The following is a 23,927-nucleotide window of genomic DNA, read 5'->3' on the forward strand; positions in this document are numbered from 1 at the left end:
AGGGTGTTGAGGGGGACGCCGAATAGCTGTACAAATGTTGCCTCATTACTGGTGAGCTTTGGATGTAGACCTAAGTATTATGTTTAGATGTAGGCCTATTTTGCAAGGTCCATTTAGTTCGGAGTTTGTTTGCTCCATTTGACCGTAGCTTAATGGCTATGCCCATTCAGATGTTGCTGATGAATTTGGTAGTTGCGTAATATGATAGACCTAGTCTAAGTCCTGCCCATTTGGTTTAATTTGGGTGGTCTCCTGTTCGTTCTGTGATTGTTGTCCTTTGACAGGACCAGATATTTATTGTTACGTTGACACTGCAAATAAAGCGCTATACGCGATCAACTTTTTTTTTGGCCGAGTGAAATTTTTGACTTGCTTGATTGTAATTGAGAACATTGGAAAATATCTGCAATTAACGATGTATCTTAAGACCGACACTATGGTTTATTACTGATTCATTTCTAAATGGTTAGTCTCCAGAAAGTTGATTAGCTATAGGTCTACCGGTTTCATTCTACCGGTAGCCTATCAGTAAATGGTTGCAGGAAGTGCTGAACGCATATGCAATGAATGATATTAGCCTACTGTAATTATGCCAATTATTTTATTTAAATAATACAATTCTATAAAAGAAGATACCGGTAAGTAAGAAATAAAGGCCTGCCCCTAATACAAGCCTGCCCCAAATACAGGCCGGTGCGCTGTGCAGCCTATGTAAATAAAAGCCCCGGCCACTATTTGAGGATTTACGGTAAGTCTACTGCAAACCACTAAGATTGTCCCGTAGGCAACACAGGGCTTTTCCACGCTAATGCACGAACGAATGTATTTGAGCCTTCACGTACACCGTCCTTACACAGCTGCACAGAATAGCTACACATTGAGTGCGTGAAGGGCTATTTCGTAAGATCTGCCGATAGTAAGCCACAACAAATTAAGATTTACAACAGAAAGCAAAGTAAATTGCGGATAAAATTGATAGTTAATTTGCCATTTGCTTTGTGTTTCCACTTGTTAGGACGGGTTTGTCTTAGCTTTTGGAAAGATAGCACTGAGGACTAAGTGAAGGGCAATGTTGTCATTAATTGTCAGAACAGCTCTAACAAAAAGTAAGTTTGTATGATAAAAACACGCACGTATTTTCAATGCTAGCTGTAACGACAAGCAGCATGGTTTAGAATTAATTAAATGTTTATCTTCAGTCCTGTGACGATTGGGCAATTAGAGTGGCTAGTTAGCTAACTCCTTTTACTACTAGCTAGTCAGTTTTGTGGGTGAGAGGTTAAAACTGTGTCGAGCCTGTCAAGCCCGTCCACTCTGATCTGAGTCCAGATTTGTGCATTTATGTTCTATTACATTTGTTTTGACTTTGTCTTTGGTCTGCCTTTCTGTAATTGTCAGTATCTCATTACCCATTTCTTACTCTCTACCCCTCGCTCATTCGCAAAGTTGTTTTATCTTTCCTTCACTCTCTCCATACCTTATTCTTTCTTTCACTCCCTCTTTCCACTCCACAGACAGCAGTGTGTGGCTACCAGGTATCAGAGCCATGAGAGCCATGTCTTCCGGAGGTCCCACCTCCCCCTTTACCACCCTCTCAATCAGCCACCCAGCCACGGCCGTCACCCACGTGGAGCTGCACCGCCCCGAGAAACGCAACGCCATGAACCGTGCCTTCTGGAGGTCGGTCATTATGCCCTACCATCCATGAACCATGTATTATTGAGGTGGGACACAGAGTCGATCCTCTTAACCCGCCATCTTCTTTGCCGTCCTCCCAGCGAGATGGTGGATTGTTTCTCTCAGATAGCTGCAGACCCAGATTGCAGAGTGGTGGTCGTCTCGGGAGCAGGCAAGATGTTTACTTCCGGTGAGTCAGATGGTTGGATGAAAGTCTTTTGTATAGGACTCTGTTAAATTGTGTCAAACTGGTAGCGGAGAATAATCCAAGGTTAAATACCAGACCAAGTTATTTGTAGTTTAATGTAAGTAATGATGCAATCACAACAATACACAATGAAAACGACACACCAGGATGTTCTTAGTCTAGTACAGTGAATCAGTTGATGATGCCAATGCAGCTTCACAGAAACGGTGTCAGAATAGAACAAACAAAAGGCCTTTGTTAAGAAAGTAGTCATGACAGAGATCAGAGAGAGTTCTGCCCAGTCCAAGTTCTGTCTCCCTGTCCTCGGGAGACAGGTCTTGTACCCCCCAGACAGGGAGAACTCTGATAGGTGATTGGTCAGAAGACCATAGAGTGGGAATGTGGTTGTCCAGTTAAATGTCCAGGGCTTTCATGGTGGCACATGTGGGCAGTCCAAGGATCTGGTAATGTTCGGAGAGGGAGGGGGCAGAGAAGACCCACAGGTCTGCTCAGGGAGGCGGGCAGACAAGACCCACAGGTCTGAGGTAATCCAAGGAGGTGGGGTTCTCCAGGGAAGGGAGTAGATCACCCCAAGGTCCAGATGGCGTGCAGGGAGATGGGAGCTGCATCTCCAGGGAAGAAAGGGGGGGTTGTGTGTCCAGGAGAAGGGGTGAGGCACACCAGGCCAGGGTCGATTATGTATAGTGGCAGGTGGGGCAGGGGCTCCAAGGAGAAGGGGTAGATAATCCAGTGAGGAAGGGGGGACAGGGTCTCCTAGGGAATGTGACCTCAGAACAGAGGTTGTATATCCAAAGGTAGCCAGACCGGTCTGGCTTGTACTGAAGCAGAGAATAGTTATAGTCCCAGCATCCCCTTATCTCTCATTCTGACACTCTGCTCCCAAAAGCTGAGTATCCCATTGTGCTCACACCAGTCCCCGAGCACCACAAACTTCACTCCCATGGTAGCTTGCTTGACCTCGTCATACCTGCACGCACACCACAGTGTTACTTAGAAACAAACATTTCAGCATGACCTCACTTACTCAGAAACATCTTGATGCCTGATCCCATCTGTTCTTTAATAAATCAATTGATCATTATTGGATATGTTTTAGTATCAAGCATTACACATTTGATGTACTTGAGGTAGTGATTGGTATAGCAGCATTGATTAGCAGTATAGTTATCATTCCTTCACAAATCCTTATCAAGCATATATCCCTACTGAACGTAGATCGTGTGTGTCTGTGTGTGTGAGCAGGCATCGACCTGATGGACATGGCCAGTGATATACTTCAACCAGAGGGAGACGACATAGCCCGAACTTCGTGGAACATGAAACGCATCATCAGCAAGTACCAGGAGACATTCAGCGTCATTGAGAAGGTCTGTGGACAAAATGTATGCAATCAGAGAGACAAACGTGTATTGTATATTGGCTCACCCATCCACCCACCTGTCTTCTTACAGTGTCCGAAGCCAGTGGTGGTGGCAGTGCACAGTGCCTGTATAGGAGGAGGTCAGCCGGGGGGGGCGGGGGCACCATTCCATCTATCTAGAACAATAGCTTCCTCAAATGCTTTTTGATATTGTCCAGTCATTCGTATTGATCTGCAGTTTTTGTTTGTGTTTACGTGGGGGATGTCTATGTTGATGTGTTTGTCAGGTGTGGATCTGATCACAGCGTGTGACATCCGGCTGTGCACTCAGGATGCCTGGTTCCAGGTTAAGGTAGGACTGGCTTGAATAGCGTACTAACTGGATAACTTTGGGATAACAAACTAGTATAAAACACTTTGTTTTAGGTCCACCGTTCAACATAGAGAAATGTTATTTCCTTCACTTCATTGTCAGAACCACCGACCAATCACATGATTGGTCCTGTCTTCCTCCAGGAAGTGGATATTGGCTTGGCAGCTGACGTGGGAACTCTGCAGAGACTTCCGAAGGTCATCGGCAGCCGCAGGTAAAGAGAGACTCCCATGATCATACTACAGCAATATTACTAGAAATAACACAATGCTGATTTACAAGGTTATTTACCTGCTGTAAATGTGATTAAATGATGAAATAACAGTTTTTTGCTCCTGCAGCCTTGTGAATGAGCTGGCTCTGACTGCCAGGAAGATGTATGCTGACGAGGCAAAGAGCAGCGGGCTTGTCAGGTGGGCAGACTAGGAGTGTGTCTGTGTGTGTCTGTGAGTGTCTGTTTGTGTGCCTGAGAGTTTGTAATTCATGGTTATTATGTTTGTCATCCCCCCGCCACCACATCTAGCCGTGTGTTTGACGACAAGGAGGCCATGATGGCGGCGGCTCTGGAGTTGGCGGGGGAGATTGCCGGGCGCAGCCCCGTGGCGGTGCAGGGTACCAAGGTCAACTTGATCTACTCCAGGGACCACAGCGTGGCCGAAGGACTGGACTACATGGTGAGACTAGCAGTACTCTCAGATGGTCTAGTGATCGCTGGTCTTATGGAGGGTTAGAATCCTAGACAGATTAGGCTCATTTGATAATGTCTGTCTGTCTGCAGGCTACTTGGAACATGAGCATGCTGCAGACCCAGGACGTGATGAAGTCCGCTCAGGCTTCCATGGAGAAGAAGAGCCCCAAGGAAGTGACTTTCTCCAAGCTGTGAGACCACCTGGGCCCGGCCCAACTCAGCCTGCTGGGGAGGAGGGGAGATTTCTACGTTAATAAAGGGGTCTAAGAGAGACTGGCCTACCCCTTTGTTGACAGGGCATTAAGTGGAAAGGGGAGAGATGGAGGGAGGGATTAACTGTTCTACTGTAGCTCACTGTCTCCTGGAGCTCACTGTCTCCTGGAGCTCACTGTCTCCTGGAGCTCACTGTCTCCTGGAGCTCACTGTCTCCTGGAGCTCACTGTCTCCTGGGGCTCACTGTCTCCTGGAGCTCACTGTCTCCTGGAGCTCACTAACTGAGAATGTGTTGAACAGGGCCCAGAGATGGGATAGATGGGTTTTTTACTGTGTCCCTGTATCCTGGTTATACAGACTCCCTGAATCATTGGGTTAGTGCTATTAAGTCAATCTTAAAAATGTTAACTACTGCCATGCCTTTTAAATATAAGTGTATAGAATTGGGATACAAGGAATGCATTTTGTGCCAATGCCTTTCATGTTCATCAGAGAAACCACAATGAAATACAGTACCAGTCAAAAGTTTGGACACGTTTCCAAACTTTTGACTGGTACTGTATGTCGGTTGAGAGTTGAAGGAGCAATCGCTTTGTCTCCAACTCTGGCAGGGTCTGGTCTCTAATCAAGCCTGATCATGATTGTTTGATCAAATAAAGAGTTGAAAAGAGTCAAGAATGAAAATGTTGCACACTTTTTCAATAAGTTGAGCCTCGTTTGTATTTAGTCACAATAGCAATGATGTTAAGCAGGCTTTGAGATCAGGCAGCCACAGCTCCTGCAATGGTCAGAACCATAGACTAAGACTGCCCTGAAGTAACATACCATCTGAAGGAACTCAATTCACTGAACTCCCTCAAGCATCTCCAATATCCAGAGAAACTGGTGTGCAGTCCTGGTATCTCACCTGTCACCACTAGATGGGACTCTGAGATAGCTCAATATTGTCTGTCCACAAAGATGAGAAGCAAGGACTGGGAAAGGACACTTCCCATCTCCACCACTAGAGGTTGTATCAGTATCAGAAAACCAGCAACGGACTCCCAAACATGCTCCATACTAGCCTGGCTGCCAGCCCAACTTCTCCCGCCCACAAAAACATTTGTTCGGGAAGTTGGGTCTGGAGGGTCTCGTATTAGGGACAACTACATAAAACCAGGATCTGGGCGGACCAATGAAATTGCCAGGGCGGGCTTTATACGATGATGGACAGATGATGAACAGTAACGTAATCAACAACGTCACGAAAGAGCCCTTGGGTTGAATTCAGTTTCAACAAACAACATAATACGTTGCTCTGACTGGTTGTAGGTCTATCCAATTGAGTGTAGAGGCATTTGTTTTACGAGTTCGGTTGAAACACGCTCCGTACTCAAAGCTCAACGGAGAGTTTTCAGACTCATATTCTGACTAGAATTATGAGTATGACAACGTCAGGCCAGCTCCATACGGGCTTGTATGACAGATTTGAGTAACCTTTTTGGAAATACACATTTCAAAACATTATCTGTTTCACGTTAATCACTTTGATCTGAAAGAAGAGGCAGACCAGTTTGAACTGATATGCCATTGATCCCTTCGAGTCACAGCCACTCAGAACTTTGTTCATGAATGTGTACTCACGGGAGGCCACTGCTCTCTCTGTCTCTTCTCATATTCGTACTGTCCTTTCAATGACCCACTCAACCCCTCTTTTCCACCTGTCTGTCTCCTTTCGTGTCCTGTGGTGCTTATCTCCCCAGTTACCTGTCGATCTTCTCTGTCTTGTTGGGTTCCCTCTCTCATCTGACTTAGCTCCTCTGGAACATGTCCCTCTCGCCTAATAGCCAAGCTGTCAGTCTCTTGTGCTCTTTGCTAGCTGTGTCCTTTCATCTTCTTGAGAGATTTGTCCCTCAGGGTGTGTTGCAGGCCATACTGATGGGGGATGAAGATTGTTAAAAGTTTATATTAAATTCCAGTTTTCAATATGAATCCTGTGAGCAGGGCAGGTGAAAGATATGTCTGTGCTTCATATTTTGGCATAATTACTGTAAAGCATATTTAACTGTTACTGCACATATATATTTGGGTCTCTGGGATTGCTCCCTGCCACACACACACTTATAACGTGTTCACATGTGAAACACAGCTGATAACATCTACACCTTCTTCAACCAAAGTGGAATTTCATAAAAACGTATGACTTAACTCTTAATCACCCTTTGTGAGTCACGCCAATGTTGTCTGTAGCATACCATGAGAGTGTGTAGCAGGTATCATCTCTTGGCCTTGTGCAATTTTTTGTATAACACATTACCAATACATGCTGTGTTTATACAACTCACGTGCAACTCCAAAATGAGGTGACGCTTTGGATCCCGATGCTTGTAATGAGTGTTAGGTACAGGTCATAAGGCCTTGGTAAGTTAGAAAGTCTTAGTTTGAATGTTTCTAAGCATATCATAAAGGTTTTACAACCTATTAACTGACACTTATCTCATCTTATGTTAACACTAGCCCTAATCCTAAACCTAACCCTAGCCCTAACCTTTACTTATATTATTAACACTTGAATAGTCTTATTAATGTATGTTAATAAGCATTTTATAAGGGTCTTACCTGTCACCTAATACTTTGGCCCTCGCTGATATGCTTCAACAAAGACAGGGTTAGCCGGAGGTATGCTCTGGGGCCGACACTGAAACAGTTTCAGCAACAAAAATGTCAAAACCCTATCATCTTCTTTTGTTAAGCTGGTAATTGTAGTCCTTGGTATTTTGTGTCTCATGCCATTTCACAGGGGTGTAATTTATGGGAAAGAAATAAACTACAGGTTTTGAGATATCTTAACAGACTGCTTATCTGTTTGGATGCCTGTGGCATCAACAAGTTTAACATTCCGCTTCTGTTTCCTACTCCTCACACAGCTTCACTGAGAGATTTTATTGTTGTGTGATGTTTCCAATTTGTTTACTTAAATCTCCTGTGGCTATCATGCATGCATCAGATACTTTTCCTGGCTAAACAGCAACAGTTTGTGTTCACAGTTAACAGGTCAAATCTTTAAGTACAAAGCATGATCAGAACACGGCTGAAATGCATCCAACACGCCAATACATAACCATGTGACATCTGTGAGCATTCATGTTATCTGTCTCAGAAGCAAAAGCTTAGATTTATGGCTTATATAAGTGGTTGGGCGTTGGAATCATATCTATTTGCTCGGGGCAGATAAGCACTGTAGAGCTAAAGATCAAGACTTCCTAGAGAGGAACTCAAGAGAGCAAATAGCCATTCGAGAAATCAGAGCTGAGAGGGCAGAGATCCAGAACGGAGAGATCCAGATGAGAGGTCCTGTTTCCATGAGTCTCATACACCAGGTGTGTGTGACCCAAGCCAGTAATCTGAATGATTCTGGGTCATGAAGAGAACACAGTGAGGAGCATCAAAACACACTGGGCCTCATGTACGTACATTCGCAAACGTAGCGTTGTTAGCGCCATGGCCAACCCGCAGATTGCGCACACTGTGATACTTCAGTTTACGGCGTATTTACGAAACCTGCAGGTCATCGGGTAAACAGCGCCTTTCTCCGCCCACTATACCGTACATTGCGAGCATTTAAACGCGCAATTGAATGCGCCTTTTCCCCCTTTTCTCTTTCTATCATCATGGATCAGCCACCAAAGTCAAAACAGCAATGACTGTTTGAAATGATCCTGATGACAATATTTGTAATGTAGCAAGGAGTTTAACAACTGCTGGAATAGAATATGAACGAGTCGGAAATTTGATTCCTTCCTGTCACGAACCCGGCTCGGGGGTTGAGACAAAACAAAGGGGAACATGCGCGAGGACTAATGCTGTGCTAATTTATTAAAGAATATTAATTTAACATAATCAAAAGTGAGTTATGTAAGTCAGTAAATCAGTACATGTGTGCGAGAGTCCCATGTGAGCAGTGTTGAAAGGTTTATTAACAAAAGATCAAAAGGTTGCCACATCTCAAAACAAAAGTGTGCTGTGGACAAACGGAGAGGTCTCTCTCTCCCGGAGTCCATTTAAAGGGGAGGAAACAACCGGGCCCAGTTGTAGCCACTTAACGGCTGAGGAGGCCGTCACCAATAACTGTAATATTGCATGGTTGCTTAATCTGTAACGCGTAATGATTTCCTGTTCTCAACTCGAAAAGTGTGATCCTTGTGGCAAAATTCCTTTGCCCTAGGTCTTCGTCTTGCTCGTGTTAAGGCTGCAAATTCAACAGGAGGCATATGCGCATCCTGGTTTACGGCTGCTTTTAAAATGCGGATACTCTTTCACCGCAAAATAGAAGCACGCTTTCTCGGGCGGTTTCTGTGTTTTCCGCGGAATACGTAATTAGGCGCACTTTAGCATCTCCCATTTCTTTATGGGAACTCCCACCTTCCCCTTGACCCTCCCGTGAATTCATATGCATGACTCAGAAAAGCGCAGTTTGCCATTTTCAGTTCCCGCGACAGGCAGTCTGCGCTTTACCCTCAGTGTTGCATGTTTGTAGCCTACATACCTTGCAATGCTTTTACGCGCAAATTGAGAAACAAATACGCATTAAGTGGGCGCAAAAGCGTTAGTACATGAGGCCCTCTGTGCTTTAATAGGGTTGAATATCAGTCTACATTCAAAAATGTCATTTACACAGCCAACCCACCACCATCAGATATAGGTATATGTGCAGCCATGGACTTCTATGTGACTACACAATGGCAATGAAGAGATACGACAAGGTTGACAATATCGCTACACCGTATAGATGTTGTAGTGACACACCAACTACATTAGGAATGTAACAAAAACACACCAACAGCATATATCAAACATAGACCACCAACCCCCTACAGATACATTTGTCTTTCACTTACAAATGTGAAAATATTATAATTGATACACAACAGTCAAGAATTTAATAACAAATATTTTGACGTTACCATTAATCAACAACTAGTAAGGGCTACTGATGTATTCATAGATCACAGTGAAGGACAAGGTTAAGCAATTTTAAAAATCTCTGCTGAATGGTAAACTTTAGCTACCAGCCACGAGACAATGACAACATCCTCAAACAGAGAAAGAAAGCCCCAGAAATCCCTGGACTGAACCCAGTTACCATGGAACTTAGTAAGGTGGAGTCCTAATTTTAGGTCCAAAACATAAACACATCATAATACACTTTACACTGTTGTTTGTTTTACAATTATGCATATTTTACATTAGCATATAATATGTAGCAGTTTGTCTTTGACAATCATATTGAATAAAATCAACACAAAGTAACAAAAGATTTTACAAATGTGATCAAACTAACATGTCCAATATCTTACCTGGCAACTATTTTACGTCCACTTTGGTGGACATACATTTTGGGATAGTAACATTACAACCATAAACTGTTATTCTAGTTAGTTATTTAAGTTATAGATGCATAACTGTAACAAATAAGAAAACTATGTTGTGACATTTATTTCCCTTAAAATGTCTTTATTTTCCCACTTACAGTATGTTATGCAAAATGTAGACAGGACTGTCAGGATATCACATGGTTTACCAGTGTCTTTAAAAGAGTAGCAGTGAAGGGGACAACATCACCACAACACCAATATCCAACACCATCACCTCTTCGCTTGACTTGCGTTTATATCTTGTTACTTTAATGTAACAAACAATGGAAGTTTCACAGAAACCAGCTAATGAGCATCCTAGTTTTATATACAGGCCAAAAAAAGGAGTGGTTCACTCCTGTGTTTTGAGCCTTGCACAAAATAACTGAATACATGACATAAAAACTTGCCTTGCCTGGAGAGAGGGCATCTAACAGAGGGTCTACACATCAAACTAGCAGCTAGAAATGAAGACCCTCATACCACTAGAACCTCTCTCAGACCAGTTCAAGTTTGTAATAACTCAGAAACATTTACTGTCAGGTCTGCGTACGCCTTGTGAGGCAGATGAACCCATCCTTCTGCTAGAGACAGACGTGGGGGCCATGGACCACCCAGCTCTAGAACATCCTCACCCCCTGGAGAACAGAGAAGCAGATAACACACAGCTGTTAGAACCACAGTTCATGTTGTTAACACACCTCATGGTCCACACTGTTGACTAAAACCACGGTTCTCAATGCAAAGGTTGCCTGGAAGGGCCATTTGACCTTATATGTATACAAAACAGTTTTAAAGAATTGTGGCCATTTGAACGTGATGTACTGTGTCGTTAAAAATAACAGGTCCAGTGTAACGACTGCATCAGTGTCTCACCTGGTCCATGCTGACCATGGGGAATCCTCCCTGGGTGAGTGAGAAAGGCTCCGTACTGGAACCCTGGGGGAATAGGTCCACCCCAAAGCCCTGGCCCTGAGACACACAAAGTTACACTGAGATTTAATTCCTCTGAACCCTGAGCTTCCTTTAGCTATACTTCAAAATATGTTTGGCCAAGTAGATTATGTTGGTTAATCAAGTTTCATTTCTAGATTAGTTGAATGTCTTTCCAATAAATTGGTTCCTTAGTAGACAACATGAAGAGTTAGTTAGTTCTACAGAAGTACCCTCTTCTACCCTCTTTTTGAGACTATAGTATATCTGTGTCTTAGGTGACCGACCAGGGTGTAGTTTTCCATCTGTAGAAGGTATTCCAGGGTCTCCATAATCTGCTCCTTACGAAGGGTTTGGAGTCTGGTCCGGCCAGGGGACGCGCTCCTCTCCAGCTCCCTCACGGTCAGCTTCAGAGAAACAGCAGCACACTGAAGGACATTCAGACCTGCACACGCACACACACACACACACACACACACACACACATGCAATATCCCCGTTCAGGTTGTGTCTTCTGACTAAGACTAAAGACATTTATCACTGGAGTGGATTCAAAACTAATACCATGTCACAATGCACGCACAGAGCCAAAAAAACCTAAGCAATTATAGCAACCTGTATGTCTTCAACTACCTAGCTGGTGCCTGAGGGTGTAACTGTACAGTCATCTCAAGCCTGAACAGGTTGCTAAAGTTGCTTGGTCAGGCCTGAGGTATGAGACCCACATCACGCACCTACCTGCCAATGAATCCTGTTTTTCCCTTCCAGTTAGTGCACTCAAATCAAATCTAAATGTATTTGTATAGCCCTTTTTACAGGCAATGTCACAGAGGGCTTCACATACACCCATAGAACTGCCCCTCAACCAACCCAAACCCTCGAGGAACACAAGGAAATACTCCCAGAAAAAAACTCACTAGAGGAGAAAACTCAAGGGGTCTTAACTGGTCTAATAGGAGTTTTATGAAACATGGAAAGGTCATTACATACCGTACTTATCAGTGGCTTTAAGGTCAACATAGAATCCCTCCTTCATCAGTTTCATCAGAACCTGAAACATAAAATAATGCATGTTTTTTTACTGGAGGGATTCACTTTTGTGAGGCAGGTTTATAAGGAAACATACAGGAGTTCCAGAGTTGCTAGTAGGGTGAGGGTAGGGGCAAGGTTAGGGTTAGGGTAGGGGCAAGGTTAGGGTGAGGGTAGGGGCAAGGTTAGGGTGAAGGTAGGGGCAAGGTTAGGGTTGGGGCAATGTTAGGTTTAGGGTAGGTGTTAACACACAGAATCCCCACGGTTGCTTGCAAGGTACAGGACACGTCTAACAAAGGCAACAACAAAAGCTCAACATAAAACGCATAGTGTGGCTGTGAGATTGCACAACTTGTTATAACTTGCACAACCGGTTAGCTCAGAAGAGGAGCTGTTTTCATCTCACAGACTTCTACAGAACAATTAAAGAGGCCCAGCTACCATCCTACCTAAAGTATTCTATTGATGTGATCAACAGGTTGGTGGGAGCTGTCACATTGATTTGGTAGTAGGTGTGATGTTATTGAAGTACTAGAACTCTGTGTAGCTGACCTACCTCTACAACTCTGATGTAACCGTTCTCTGCACTGAGATGCATGCAGGTTTTTCCAGACCGGTCTGTCTCATTAGCATTAGCACCCATCCGAACCAGGTCTTCCACAATCATGTGCTGGTTATTCTGGGCCGCCAGGTGAAGGGCAGACTGGGCAGAGAGGGGTCAAAGGTCAGGCAGCCATACAAACCAATTAAAGCATCCATAACCCTATACACTACATAACAAAATTCTGTGGTGCAGTTATATATCATAACAAAGTGCTGAGTAACAAAACAAACTACAAAGTTGTTAGGATAGAAAGTGCTGTCTGTTCGAAGTACCTTTCCTTCAGAGTCTTTGAGGTCCAGACTATTGAGAGCGGCCATCCTCTTGGCGATAGCATACACCAGCGCCCGGCGACCCTCAGTCACAGCTCTGTGAAGAGCTCTGCGGGAAGACACAGTAGGGAAGCGCACACTCATCCACCTGGTTGCTACTGTTTGAAGTAGCAATGCACCAATCTAGAATCACACTACTTGTATTTGTAACTATTACCTTTTTCACTGTTGTCCTCCTGGTACTGTGTGAACATAGCACAGTGTGTTTTACCATGTGGCTGTCCCAGAAGGGTTTCAGTTACGATGCCAGAGTAGCATTGCTGATCAAGGAGATTTGCAATTTGATGATGGTATGTATGTGAGTTTTCTCAGAAGTGAGCTGGGGTGGGTTGGCAACAAAGGTGCTATGAGAAGCATGTTTGCATGGGGAGTGCCAAAGATGGTTCTTGGCTTTAGCTCTGTGAGTTAGCACAGACCAGGGTTCAAGCATGACTGCTTCTATCAGGAGACACGTACTTCAGGGACCCAGATATCTCATTGATGTAGACCAAATACTTATGTTTCTCCCTAGGATTATGTTTATGTTTCCCCCTGAAACCACCCTGTGTTCTCTGGCAGAACCAGATACCGTCACAGCATATATACTCATACACCTTGTCTTCCATACTTACATCTGGCCATTCTCATCAGTGTCTAGGAGATGGGAGTCGGACACCTCCCTGATCAGGTTCCCCTCGTGCTGCAGCTGGTTCCAGAAGAATTCAGTATCATTCCAGGCCTGGTACCCCACATCTGGGGTGGTGCTGGGGGGAGAGGGGACCTGGTACTCACTGAGGCTGGGGGAGTGGGACATGTATGACCCAGGGCTTGATATCATGTCGTCAGAGCCCTCGCTGTTGTACCCCCCCAGGGGGCTGAGCTGGTTCAGGGCAGTGGAGAGGGATCGGGAGAGGGGCATGCCTGGAGAGGGGTAGTCTAGGGGCAGATCACTCTGCTGAGGGCCCTTTGTATGGTAGCTAAACAGGGCCTCAGGGCTCCAGGTGCTCTCACTTGGGTCAGGGGAGTACACTGGAGAAAGAGGCTGGGAAGAAGGGCTGTACTTTGGGGAGAGAGGGCTGTAGCCAGCGGAGAGAGGCTGGGGAGGAGGGCTGTAGCCAGGGGAGAGAGGCTGGATTGGAGTGCTGTAGCCAGCGGAGAGAGGCTGGGGAGGAGGGCTGTAGCCAGGGGAGAGAGGCTGGATTGGAGTGCTGTAGCCAGGGGAGAGAGTCTGGGGAGGAGGGCTGTAGCCAGGGGAGAGAGGGTGGGGAGGAGGGCTGTAGCCAGGGGAGAGAGGGTGGGGAGGAGGGCTGTAGCCAGGGGAGTGAGGGTGGGGAGGAGGGCTGTACTCTGGGGAAAGAGGGAAAATAGGCGTGGTTGGAGGGTTTCGTTTCAGATCCTCTTCCAGCACCTCAACTATGAAGGCCAGCTCCTCCAGGCTCTTCATGGATTTTTTTTTCTGAAAGACACAGCAAGCAAGTATTTACTCTTTGCCACCAAACAGGATCTTCTTTACGACTAGTCTCTGTTGCATTAGTTTTAAAGGAGGTTTGTCTATTGCTCCACACACACACTCCCAGGACAAACACAGGGACAAGACCAGGCCAGTGCTGGGTATGGGCAGTGAAACACAACATGTCTGGAGATAGCAGTTAAAACTCTGTCATCGGGTCCTTTCAGACCTGAGTAATGAACTAATTCATGATTAGGATCCTGCTTCACAGAGCCCTGAACCCCCCACTCCCACTCAGGACATGGATCCCACTCACATTGCCGCTCTTGCGCTCTCCCTTTGTGTTGACACGCTTCTTCTCTCCTGTAGGAGGAAATACCAGTTTCAGTCTAGTCTATCTCTCTTTAAAGATGTGTAGATAGGAGGCCCTTGCTTTCACAAGACAAACCAACCCTGAAGATAAACAATGTTTGATCTGAACAATCCCTCACCCTGAGCAGCAGTCAGAGTCTAGACAGAGAGAAGAACTGAGCCTCACATCCTTTTGGCTGTCTTAGCTGCAGGCTGGTAGAGCTAGACCCTGTCATGTGAACACTAACCTGGCAACGTGTCTTGAATCAGGTCTACTAACCTTTAGATGATTTTCCATGACTCCCCTGTGGAGACAGTCATATTATTAGTGTGATGTATCATCTACCCTGGTCTGCAATGTTAGTGTGTATGTGTGTGTACGTGTGTGAGTGAGTGTAAAATGTGTATGTGTGTGTGAGATGATGTGTGTCCTACCTGAGGGTCCAAGCCCTTGGCCAGGCGCATGGTCCTAAGCATGTCTTTGACGGGCATCTTGACTCTGACTCCCAGGTACCTCTTCTCTGCATCCAGCTTGGAGGACTTCAGCCCTGGGCACATGAGTGGGGGTGGGGGAGGCATATGAGAACACACTGGAGCCAATATCTTAAACAAAAATGGATCCACGCATACATGCCTATCATCATACACCTCACAGTACAAGCATGAATACATGCATAGGCAGTATATGTAAACATGCACACTGATGTACACACATTCTTTAGGTATCTTTTGGCCCTCAAACCTTTTTTCAATAGCTGTAGATTATGCATGTATAGCCTACTATAGGATTTTATCTAACATATGCAGAAGCTAAAAACTAATATCCATGACAATGAAGATCTAAACTTTTTGTACATTTATGATAGTTTTCCATTCAACTGTAGCAGGCAAATTAGCAATTTGGGACCGACCTGCCCTCCGTTTGACAGCTTCACTATGAGAGCTGGAGATATGGACATCCAGGCTTGACGGACTCTCACCTGCTATCGGCGAGTGTGTCTTTTCCTGTGGGGATTCAGATGGCACACTTGAGTAGTGTCTCCCGGATGGCGCATTAAGCCTATCATCGTGCCCACCGCAGTCCTTTCGCACGCCTCCATGGTCCATAGACTGTCTTTTACTTTTAAACCGTACCCTCAATGCGCCCATTTGAAATGATTGTCGAAAACAGTGGAAAAAATGTTTTTGAAAACAAACAAAAAAAAATGTTTGGTACGGAAGAGGGACTGTAAAAACCACGATGTCACCTGTCAAGGTTCTACACTGTGAATGTTGAAGGTGGGACCTAGTGTACAGTAAACTAGTGGGAGTTAACAAAGCACATTGAGCTTTGAGGCCACACCTGTTTCTCAGGTCAGGGCTAGCATGTTCGGTCCTAAAGAGGCAGCAAGATATGTTTCTTCCCTGAGGGTTACTGGGGGCCCTCAGTGAGGAGGGAACCGTTCCCATTACCGCCACCTGAACATTCCACACACCTCAGCCTCAGCCTCTTGTGTGCATCGTGCTCTCAAGTTCACTGTCAGGTCTGGGTGTGAGGGCGAGTCCTGACGTATTCTGGCCTGTTTTCTTTCCTCCCATTTGATGTGTACATTTTTGTAGGTTATGTGTGTATATATGTATGTATGTAAACTTATTTTATGTATATATCTATGTGTACAATTTATGGAGACCTACTGAGTTGGACTGACATGAAGCCAATTATAATTGAAGTTGTCAAAACCAGCGGCGTTGTTAGACATAAAACTCTACTGGGGCACAGGCCCCTATTCATGTACCTTTTTTTATTTTAAGCTTGCTGCGCACAATGCACTACTAGGCTATAGAAACTTCCTTTGCTTGACCCACTATACAATAGTTCAGGGACGCAAGTTTGATATCAGCTTTGGAAGGGACATCAATCGCTAATATGAGAGTGCACATTTTTTGCATTCATTTGAGCGCAAATACTTTTTTTTTTAGCTTCATGTAATATTGTTTTTATGTTTTAGTCAAAATAAAATGTTTGGTAGACCTATCATTTAAAACTATCTTTAGTTTTGAAATGTTTTCTTAGCCTACCTCAATTCTGACTTGTGTGCCGACTCTGATTCTGACACGTGGACTTGCGTGCGTCCTGCAGTTTGGAAAGCTCAGAAGAGCGCACTGACACGGAATTCTGCGTGCATCGGTTAGTGTTTCCGGTTAACATTTACAAGCGTTGATTGGGATACTGTATCTATTTCTTCCAGGATTATCAATCTAAATAAAAATAAAAAATAAAAAAAAGATTTATTTTTGTTATTTGTGCCCCAGTAAAAAAGTGTCTAACGACGCTCTGGTCAAAATAATCACTAAAAGTAATGGTTTCATGCAACAACCACTAGTTCACCATGACAAGACCAGGACTTATATGTTTGGAAAGTGGGTCATCTCTGACACATATTATATACACCTCTTGGCCCATGCACCTCTATGAGTTTGAGGAGGGCCCTACAGGATTATTAAGATCAATGCCCTGACCTCAATCTATCTTTCACCCCAACATTGGATAGTTACACCTGTACAGTCTCATGGTCTGGAGTTTATCATGCAAGTTATAGTGAGGCTGGACACTTTTCTGTAGGCTACTGTTCCATTCCGCTATATTCTGTTTTAGCCTGATTTGTGTGGATCGTTTAAACTCTATCTCTATGTCTTCTTCACTTGTCTTCATTTTCCTCTGTACATTATTGTTAGAGGTCCTTTGGTTCCATCTGCTGCACTTGGTGTCTTCACATCGTGGTGCAGAGGGTTGCTGTGTGCAGTTATTGCATTCTGCCTCTAGATGTCAGTATTGGAGAGTAATGCACCTTCAGTGCTCTCCATCCTTGAGCCAGAACATCAGTGTGTTGGGGTCTCTGACGTCAGCAGAGGTTTGGGGGTCTCCTATTTATATCAGAAGAATCACAATCTATGAAAAATGTTTGGTTTGATTGTTCATTTTATGCTTTAGAACGGAATTGGGTCATTCCAAAAAAGAGGACCTTTTGCAAGAAAAATGGTTTTAGTCTTTAATAGGTATGTTTTTTGCATGTATAAGAATTCAGTCGAACAATGATTATGATATCAGGGTTTACAATGACAAGTTTGGCAGTATCAGGGTTGACAGTAACAGGTTTGACTTTTAAGGTTACGGTTGGCCATTACTCACAATGCGGTAAAGGTAATGGAAGCACATGTGGTGCAATGAAGCTGCAATAGGTAACATTATCAAATACATTCAAGTATGAGAAACTGCACCCCCAACTCTTGTCTGAACATCAGATCGTCGATTTAGATCAACTGGGATGACATATTGTATCATGTTCATCCTATTGTATCAAACATTGTGTAGATAAGAAAACCACTTTTCTGTGTTGGCTCCATGTTCGACCTGCTCTATAAATACTAGGTACTTCCTTGATGAACAGTATAATCATTAAAGGAAAAAGGAGAGTTTAATCAGACTAACAAGGTTAAAAGTAGATTGAAGGTCTCTAATAGATAGCTTTTTATTATATACTGTATATAATCATAAAATGAGTGAACTTTAAAAGTTGACAGGTCATGATTAGGGACATGGCTAAATGCTGATTCTAAGTGTAAATTCGTTTTTAAGACTTTAGAACAACGGAGTCACTCTCATTGTGCTTGATTATGAGAGAAACATCCACTTAATCACATTTAACCTGAACATGAGTTTAGTTTATATGAATTCAAAGTCAAATCCATTATGGGGACACAACACAAGGTGGATCTCCTACAGGAAGCATGTCCTGGGACTGGGGTCAGCCTCCGCACAGCTTTTCATCCAGTTCAGACCAATTTCCAATTCGTCCTGTAGTTCTCCAGACTACCACTTGATGACAGTGTCTCTCTGCACATCTGAGGACAGGTCAGAGATCCTGGATTCGGGTTCAGAAATGTTTTAATAAAATATGTTTCTATTCCTTTGTGGTCTTTTAAAGGCGTCTATCTGGGGGAATGTGCTTGATAACGGAGTGTGCTAATCGAGTGGCAGGACTGTTGAAATACACGGTTCTTCAGTCAGGACATTTTGTTCTGTGTCTTTCCCATGTCATCTTATCTCTCTCCCAATACAACAGACTTCCCTGTAAGCATGGACTGTTAAACAGGTTAATCCAGCTGTGTTGTGTTTGTGTGTGTATGTGTGTGTGTCACATCAGCCCCCTGCACCAGTATCTCAACAAACACATCAGGTCAGCTTTGTAAATTCTATGTGACTCAAGCAAATATGTACTTATGGCTAAATCACTGTTAAAACCCACAGAGAATTCATCATCTACTGTTAACAATGATTCGGATTGCGGGGCTATATGTGTATTTATGTGAGTGAATGGAAGTCTGTATGAGTGTGTTTGTGAGTGTATGAGTGTGTATGAGTGTGTTTGTGTGTGTGTGTGTGTGTGTTTGATGGAGAAGTCATTGAGTATAGACACCAACACCAGCAAGCATACATGCCTGAGCCTGCATGGGCACAGAGGAAAGTGTTCATCAAATGGGTTTCATAATCACCACAAAGCATCTATTCACGATCAGGGCTTTCAAAGTATGTTTGCCATTGGGTGTCAGATGATAAACTGCAGAATGCAGCATGTCCTCTCAGGAGGAGGAGGTTTGAAATGGCTCGGGTGTCTCCGGAGGTTTCTGGTTCAATGTGTTCATTCACGTCAGAGTTAACTGAGGTTAACGGGAGAACTCTCCTGTTTAGTTCTGTTCATTGAAGGAAACTCAGAACGGTTCACTCCTCTACTTGTATGTTGTCACCCTGTCATGTCCGCATGCTGCTGGGAACAAACTCCATAATGCAGTTTAGAGCTGTTTCCGGCTGGTCAGCTTAACAGAACTGGATCAGACGGGTCAAAGCTGGATACTTGGAGGCTAATTTGTGACTGACGGACAAATAAATATCTAACAGGTCCGTTCTTTATTCTCGGTGGGAGGCTTAGGCAGTGGAACACTTCTAGGTTATAAATGTTTGATTTCCATGGAAATTAACAAAGTGAAAGTGATGTTTCCTGATGAGGTAGCTGCAGGGCTGTGTTTTCTGTGTTGAGTGAAGGGTGGATGTGGCCTGCAGGCTCCTCAGAGCTGTTCCTACCTTGTCCTCAGTGGCAGGCTTAACTGTAGTGGAAGCCTGGTGTTTAACCAAGATAAACTGTGGAGAGAAATTGGCCATTTTGTGAAGCGTGACTGTAAAATGAGCAACTGGATAATCCCCAGGGCTAATATTTCTGGGGACTATGCTGGTCTACAAGGGCTGGGCTTGAGTGGAGACGTGCCCAGGAAGCCCTCCAGAGTAATACTGCTCCATATTACCTGTCATTCAGGTCAAACACAAAAACTCAATCGGAAACAATCTTCCAGTGGATGTAAAAAGTTACGCAGACAACATGCTGCAGTCCTGTGGTAGACTAAGGGCTAAATGAACACATCTGATTGCACTTTTCTCAAAAGGAGGGGAGGAGGAGAGAACGAGTGGAAGGGGAAGGAGAAGGAGGAGAAGAGAGGGGATGGAACGAGAGATTTAAGGGAGGAAAGGATAAGATAAAGGGAGGACTGGAGAAAGAGTGCAGGAGGAGGGTAGGGTGGAAGGAAAGGTAGAGGGAAAGAGGGGATTTCCACTATACGGGTGTATCAGTCTCACCCATTATGGCCTAACTAATGTTACATTATATGTTATTTATGGCCTCATAAACATCCCAGCAGTCTACTGTCCTGGAGCTCACTGGAAAACATCTGCTCAGAGACAGGACCTTGTACAGAAGAACAGAAGAACAAGAAGAAGGTTTACTTAAAGAAACAGTGCCTATCCCATTTGTGTTTCATGCAACTTTGTGTAGATTTTATCTGTCCAACTGGATTTAACCTGGATGATTGAGGATCTATTTTCTACAGCAGAAGAACAGGAGGATGAGTGGCAAGACTAGGTGTTACAACTGGCTCTCGGATGTAATCAGGGAGGGAGACGTAGGCACAACTGGAACGGTTAGGAATGGTTTAATGTTTAACCATGTGGACGACAAAGGTACGCTGTCTCAAGCTGGTGGTCAGCTCAGGTCAATCTTCTCCCCCTCATCCCTGGAGCAGCTACTTGAAGCCTCAAGCCACACCTGGTCCAGGTGTGTCCAATCAACCCAATCAGCATGGTAATGCAGGAAAGGAGAGGGCCGTCACACTAGGGTAGGCCAAGGAAGGCTGGAGTAGACTTGAGTAGGTTGGGGTAGGTTGGGGTAGGCTGGGGTAGGCCGGGTAAGGTTGGGGTAGGCCAGGGACGACTTAGGTATCCTGAGGTCAATTCCTTTGATAGATGTTTCATTCATTCAATTAATGTTGACCTTGGCTGGGTTTCTCAGATTCATTAAGAACCTCTTAACGCTCAGAGCTTTTTCGGAGCGTTCTAAAAACGCTCTAGAACGCTCTTAGAACGCTCTTAGAACGCTCCTATGAAACTCTTAGCGTTAAGAGCTTCTTAACAAATCTGGGAAAACCGCCCCTTATTGTTATTCTTGCACTCAATGTAAAAACAGCAATGTGTCACACACTGACTCCTCAGCTTAGCTTGTCATATTGTGTATGTGTGTTTGAGCTGCAGCTGAACAAGCAGGTCCTCTCCTGACTAAGTGTTTCTGTCAAGAAGTCTGAAATAAGACTGTGCTCCCTGGAGAGCAACTTCCCTCCCTCCAACCCTGGAATGGGTGGTACTAGGTGCAAACACACAGAGTTTGTGTGAATGTGTGTGTGCGTGCGTGTGTGTGTGTGAAAGAGAGTGAGTGTGTATGAGTAAATTAGTTGGAAGCGTGTGTCTGTATGTGTGTGGGGGTGTGTATGTGAATGTGTGTGAGCGTGAGCGTGAGAGAACAGGCATCAGTCCAGAATCAGGTCTGTTTGTCCTGCAGGTCAAAGCATGTTGAGCCTTGAGCGTGTATACACAGACTGCAGCAAAACAGGGTACACAGCGTGACAACGTGTGTACTACACACACACACGCACACACACACACACAAGCACCCGGACACACAAATATACACATAAATCAGAAGTCCTCAATAGATGTGCCCTTTAAGACAGAAGGGGATGCCAAACTATCCAACCTCAACGCATCAGGGTTTGTCTAGTGACTCACTTGTGCTTCATCTAATATCTCTCAGTCGTTGAGTCATTGAAGAAAGACTTACAGGAAAAAAATTGAAGGAACCATGGGATGAGAAATTCGGTGAGGGATCCCAACTTCGAGAGATGGTTTACAGGTGCAGACCATGAACTGTCATGCATTTCATGTAGAGATCTAAATACAAATGTGCGACGGGATGGTGAAATGCAGATATCCAGAGTTACGAATCAGTAGGACACTCCACAGGACTCCACATTGGCATCCGTTTAGTGTGCTTAGTTTAATGTGCTTAGTTTAGTGTGCTTAGTTTAATGTGCTTCCCAGCCGCAGGATATTTGTCAGTGCATGTAGATGTGTCACAGCCTGTGTGGACCGTATACATGCACCATGTCATTTGTATTTTGAAAAGCAAAATCGTTATATGTATTACTAATTTCCTTTGGGACAGTAAAATGGATCTTATCTAGACATCTGACCCTCACAGAACTTTCCAAGTTATTAGATAAGGAAGGTTTTGAGTGAGGAACAGAAGGCTTCAACTTGCAGTGCCCTCTTAAATTGAACCCTTCTGTTCCTCACTCAAAATGTTCCCTCTCAAAGTTTTTGGAAAGGAAAGAAAAAGGTGGTCTCTAAATTTTTTCCAGAGCTGTGTGTTTGTTTTGTTGCTTTTGTCAAATATGTATTTCATGCAATATTTATGTTAATATGTGTCTTGTTAAAGAAGATAAATTACAAAACACATTGTAAAAAATGAATAAAAGCATGTGTTGAATAAATACATGATGAATACATCACATCATGGGATGGAAGAGTATAGAGGTAGAGCGTGGCAGCTCCCAGACAGCTTGACACAGAGCCCCCCCTGGACACGCCAGACACAAGCTCATGGGTTCTGTGCTGTTTGTCTGGTTCTGTCACTGTCTCTGTCTGTCTCCCCTTCCCTCACTCTCTTTTCTTCTATGTCTCTCAACCCCATCCTACTCTCTCTGTCTCTCTCAGGCATGTGTTTGTGCATGTGTGTGTGTGTGTGTGTGTGTGTGTATTTTGCTTGATCAAAAAGAGGCCTGCTGGGAAATAATGTCTGTCTCATTGAGCTACCGTATACCACCTTGTTCTATTATAAATATGATCCTGTTTCTCCCGGAGGTGACGGCGAGCATGTTTTGAACACCTCGTTTGACTATACAGTCACACTGCTCCACAGATCATTTGAAAACCTCTTTGCATCAATTATCAGTACGAAGCCATGCTTTGCATCAGTCACAGCTCATATTCTGTGTAGATTCCAGAAGAGGCAAGTGATTATTTTTAGACTGACTGGGTGGCAGCTTCAGTCATCTAACAACTCTACAATGATCTTGAGGGGGAGATGCTATGGCCTTCAAGGATGTGCTCTTTGTCTTTGTCTGATCTCACGGAGGTCATCAAGGTGAGTTACGACTAGCCCCTGGGACGTGGAATTAAAAGGGAAGAGCATAGCATTGACGATCTGCTAGCTAGAAGTTGAAAAACCAAAACTTTACTAATCTTCTAAGACAGCTTACTATGTACCGCCAAACATATTTTGGGTACTATTTAGACAGACACAGAGGGGGAGAAGCGAGGTGAAAGTGGGGGGGGGGTTGTGGTACAGCCTCGCTGGTCACTCAACCTTCACCCTGCAGCAGGTGTTTCCCTGCTCGATGATGCACTCCTTGCTGCAGTTTCACTCCTCTGTGGTGACACCCAGAGCCAACCGCAGGGCCAGATGGCACTGAGCTGAGCTGATCAGTCTGAGAGCAGCTATGGGTCCTGCTATGCCTGACCTACAGAACCATTATTCACATTTCAGGTTCATTTGTTGTTTGTAAAAAGTTAAAGAACAGGTACACTGGGATTCTTAGACCTGCTTCATTTGTCCTAGAAATATATCCTGAAAGCTATACAAAAATAAATGTGAGCTAAACCTTCTTCTAAACAATATATGTGATACATGTTGTTGATAAAAGTACCTGAGGCATAGGGAGGTCCAGGAACACACAGAAAAGCCATGCTTCCCTCTGTCAGAATTGAGTGTTCAGTGAAGTTCAGAACCTTGGTGAATACGTCTCAGATATTTCTGTGTGTGTGTGTCACACTGGGAAACCTGCGGTTAGGACAGATGTGACATCACTGGAGGTTTTGAGAACAAGGGTTAAAACGACAGTCTGTGCTGAAATCACTCAGCAA

At 44.3% G+C, this 23,927-nt stretch overlaps 2 protein-coding genes across 4 annotated transcripts; one reads left to right on the forward strand and one right to left on the reverse strand.

Moving 5' to 3' along the window:
- Positions 1-852: 852 nt before the first annotated feature.
- ech1 (enoyl CoA hydratase 1, peroxisomal) lies at positions 853-5,189 on the forward strand. Of its 3 annotated transcripts, none has more exons than XM_084675042.1 (11): positions 853-916; positions 1,016-1,106; positions 1,515-1,680; positions 1,779-1,867; positions 3,128-3,252; positions 3,337-3,385; positions 3,533-3,597; positions 3,762-3,832; positions 3,960-4,031; positions 4,142-4,292; positions 4,397-5,189. In XM_084675042.1, exons 2-11 carry the CDS (start codon positions 1,070-1,072, stop codon positions 4,499-4,501), a joined length of 930 nt encoding a protein of 309 aa, XP_084531168.1. In that variant the 5' UTR covers positions 853-916; positions 1,016-1,069; the 3' UTR covers positions 4,502-5,189. The 3 variants fall into 3 exon arrangements, with proteins under 3 accessions (XP_084531168.1, XP_084531167.1, XP_084531169.1); XM_084675043.1 differs by having other exon boundaries at positions 882-900; XM_084675041.1 differs by having other exon boundaries at positions 862-1,106.
- Positions 5,190-9,108: 3,919 nt separating this feature from the next.
- Positions 9,109-15,841, reverse strand: LOC146257328 (uncharacterized). The gene is made up of 11 exons (XM_084674727.1): positions 15,568-15,841; positions 15,023-15,135; positions 14,868-14,892; positions 14,553-14,599; positions 13,419-14,242; positions 12,751-12,856; positions 12,431-12,577; positions 11,836-11,896; positions 11,133-11,290; positions 10,789-10,884; positions 9,109-10,550 (listed from the first exon to the last, which is right to left on the reverse strand). Exons 1-11 carry the CDS (start codon positions 15,734-15,736, stop codon positions 10,533-10,535), a joined length of 1,764 nt encoding a protein of 587 aa, XP_084530853.1. The 5' UTR covers positions 15,737-15,841; the 3' UTR covers positions 9,109-10,532.
- Positions 15,842-23,927: the final 8,086 nt, after the last annotated feature.

The sequence above is a fragment of the Hypomesus nipponensis genome, chromosome 15, assembly GCF_054491055.1.
Source record: "Hypomesus nipponensis isolate SF chromosome 15, ASM5449105v1, whole genome shotgun sequence".
Lineage (NCBI taxonomy): Eukaryota > Metazoa > Chordata > Actinopteri > Osmeriformes > Osmeridae > Hypomesus > Hypomesus nipponensis.

Coding starts and splice junctions, on each gene's coding strand:
- ech1 (XM_084675042.1), top strand. CDS start 1,070: ATGTTGTCATTAATTGTCAGAACAGCTCTAACAAAAA. Junction 3,386..3,532: donor CAGTGCCTGTATAGGAGGAG/GTCAGCCGGGGG, acceptor TGTGTTTGTCAG/GTGTGGATCTGATCACAGCG. Junction 4,293..4,396: donor CCGAAGGACTGGACTACATG/GTGAGACTAGCA, acceptor GTCTGTCTGCAG/GCTACTTGGAACATGAGCAT.
- LOC146257328 (XM_084674727.1), bottom strand. CDS start 15,736: ATGGGCGCATTGAGGGTACGGTTTAAAAGTAAAAGACAGTCTATGGAC. Junction 14,600..14,867: donor TCATGGAAAATCATCTAAAG/GTTAGTAGACCT, acceptor TTCCTCCTACAG/GAGAGAAGAAGCGTGTCAAC. Junction 14,243..14,552: donor GAGAGCGCAAGAGCGGCAAT/GTGAGTGGGATC, acceptor TGTGTCTTTCAG/AAAAAAAAATCCATGAAGAG.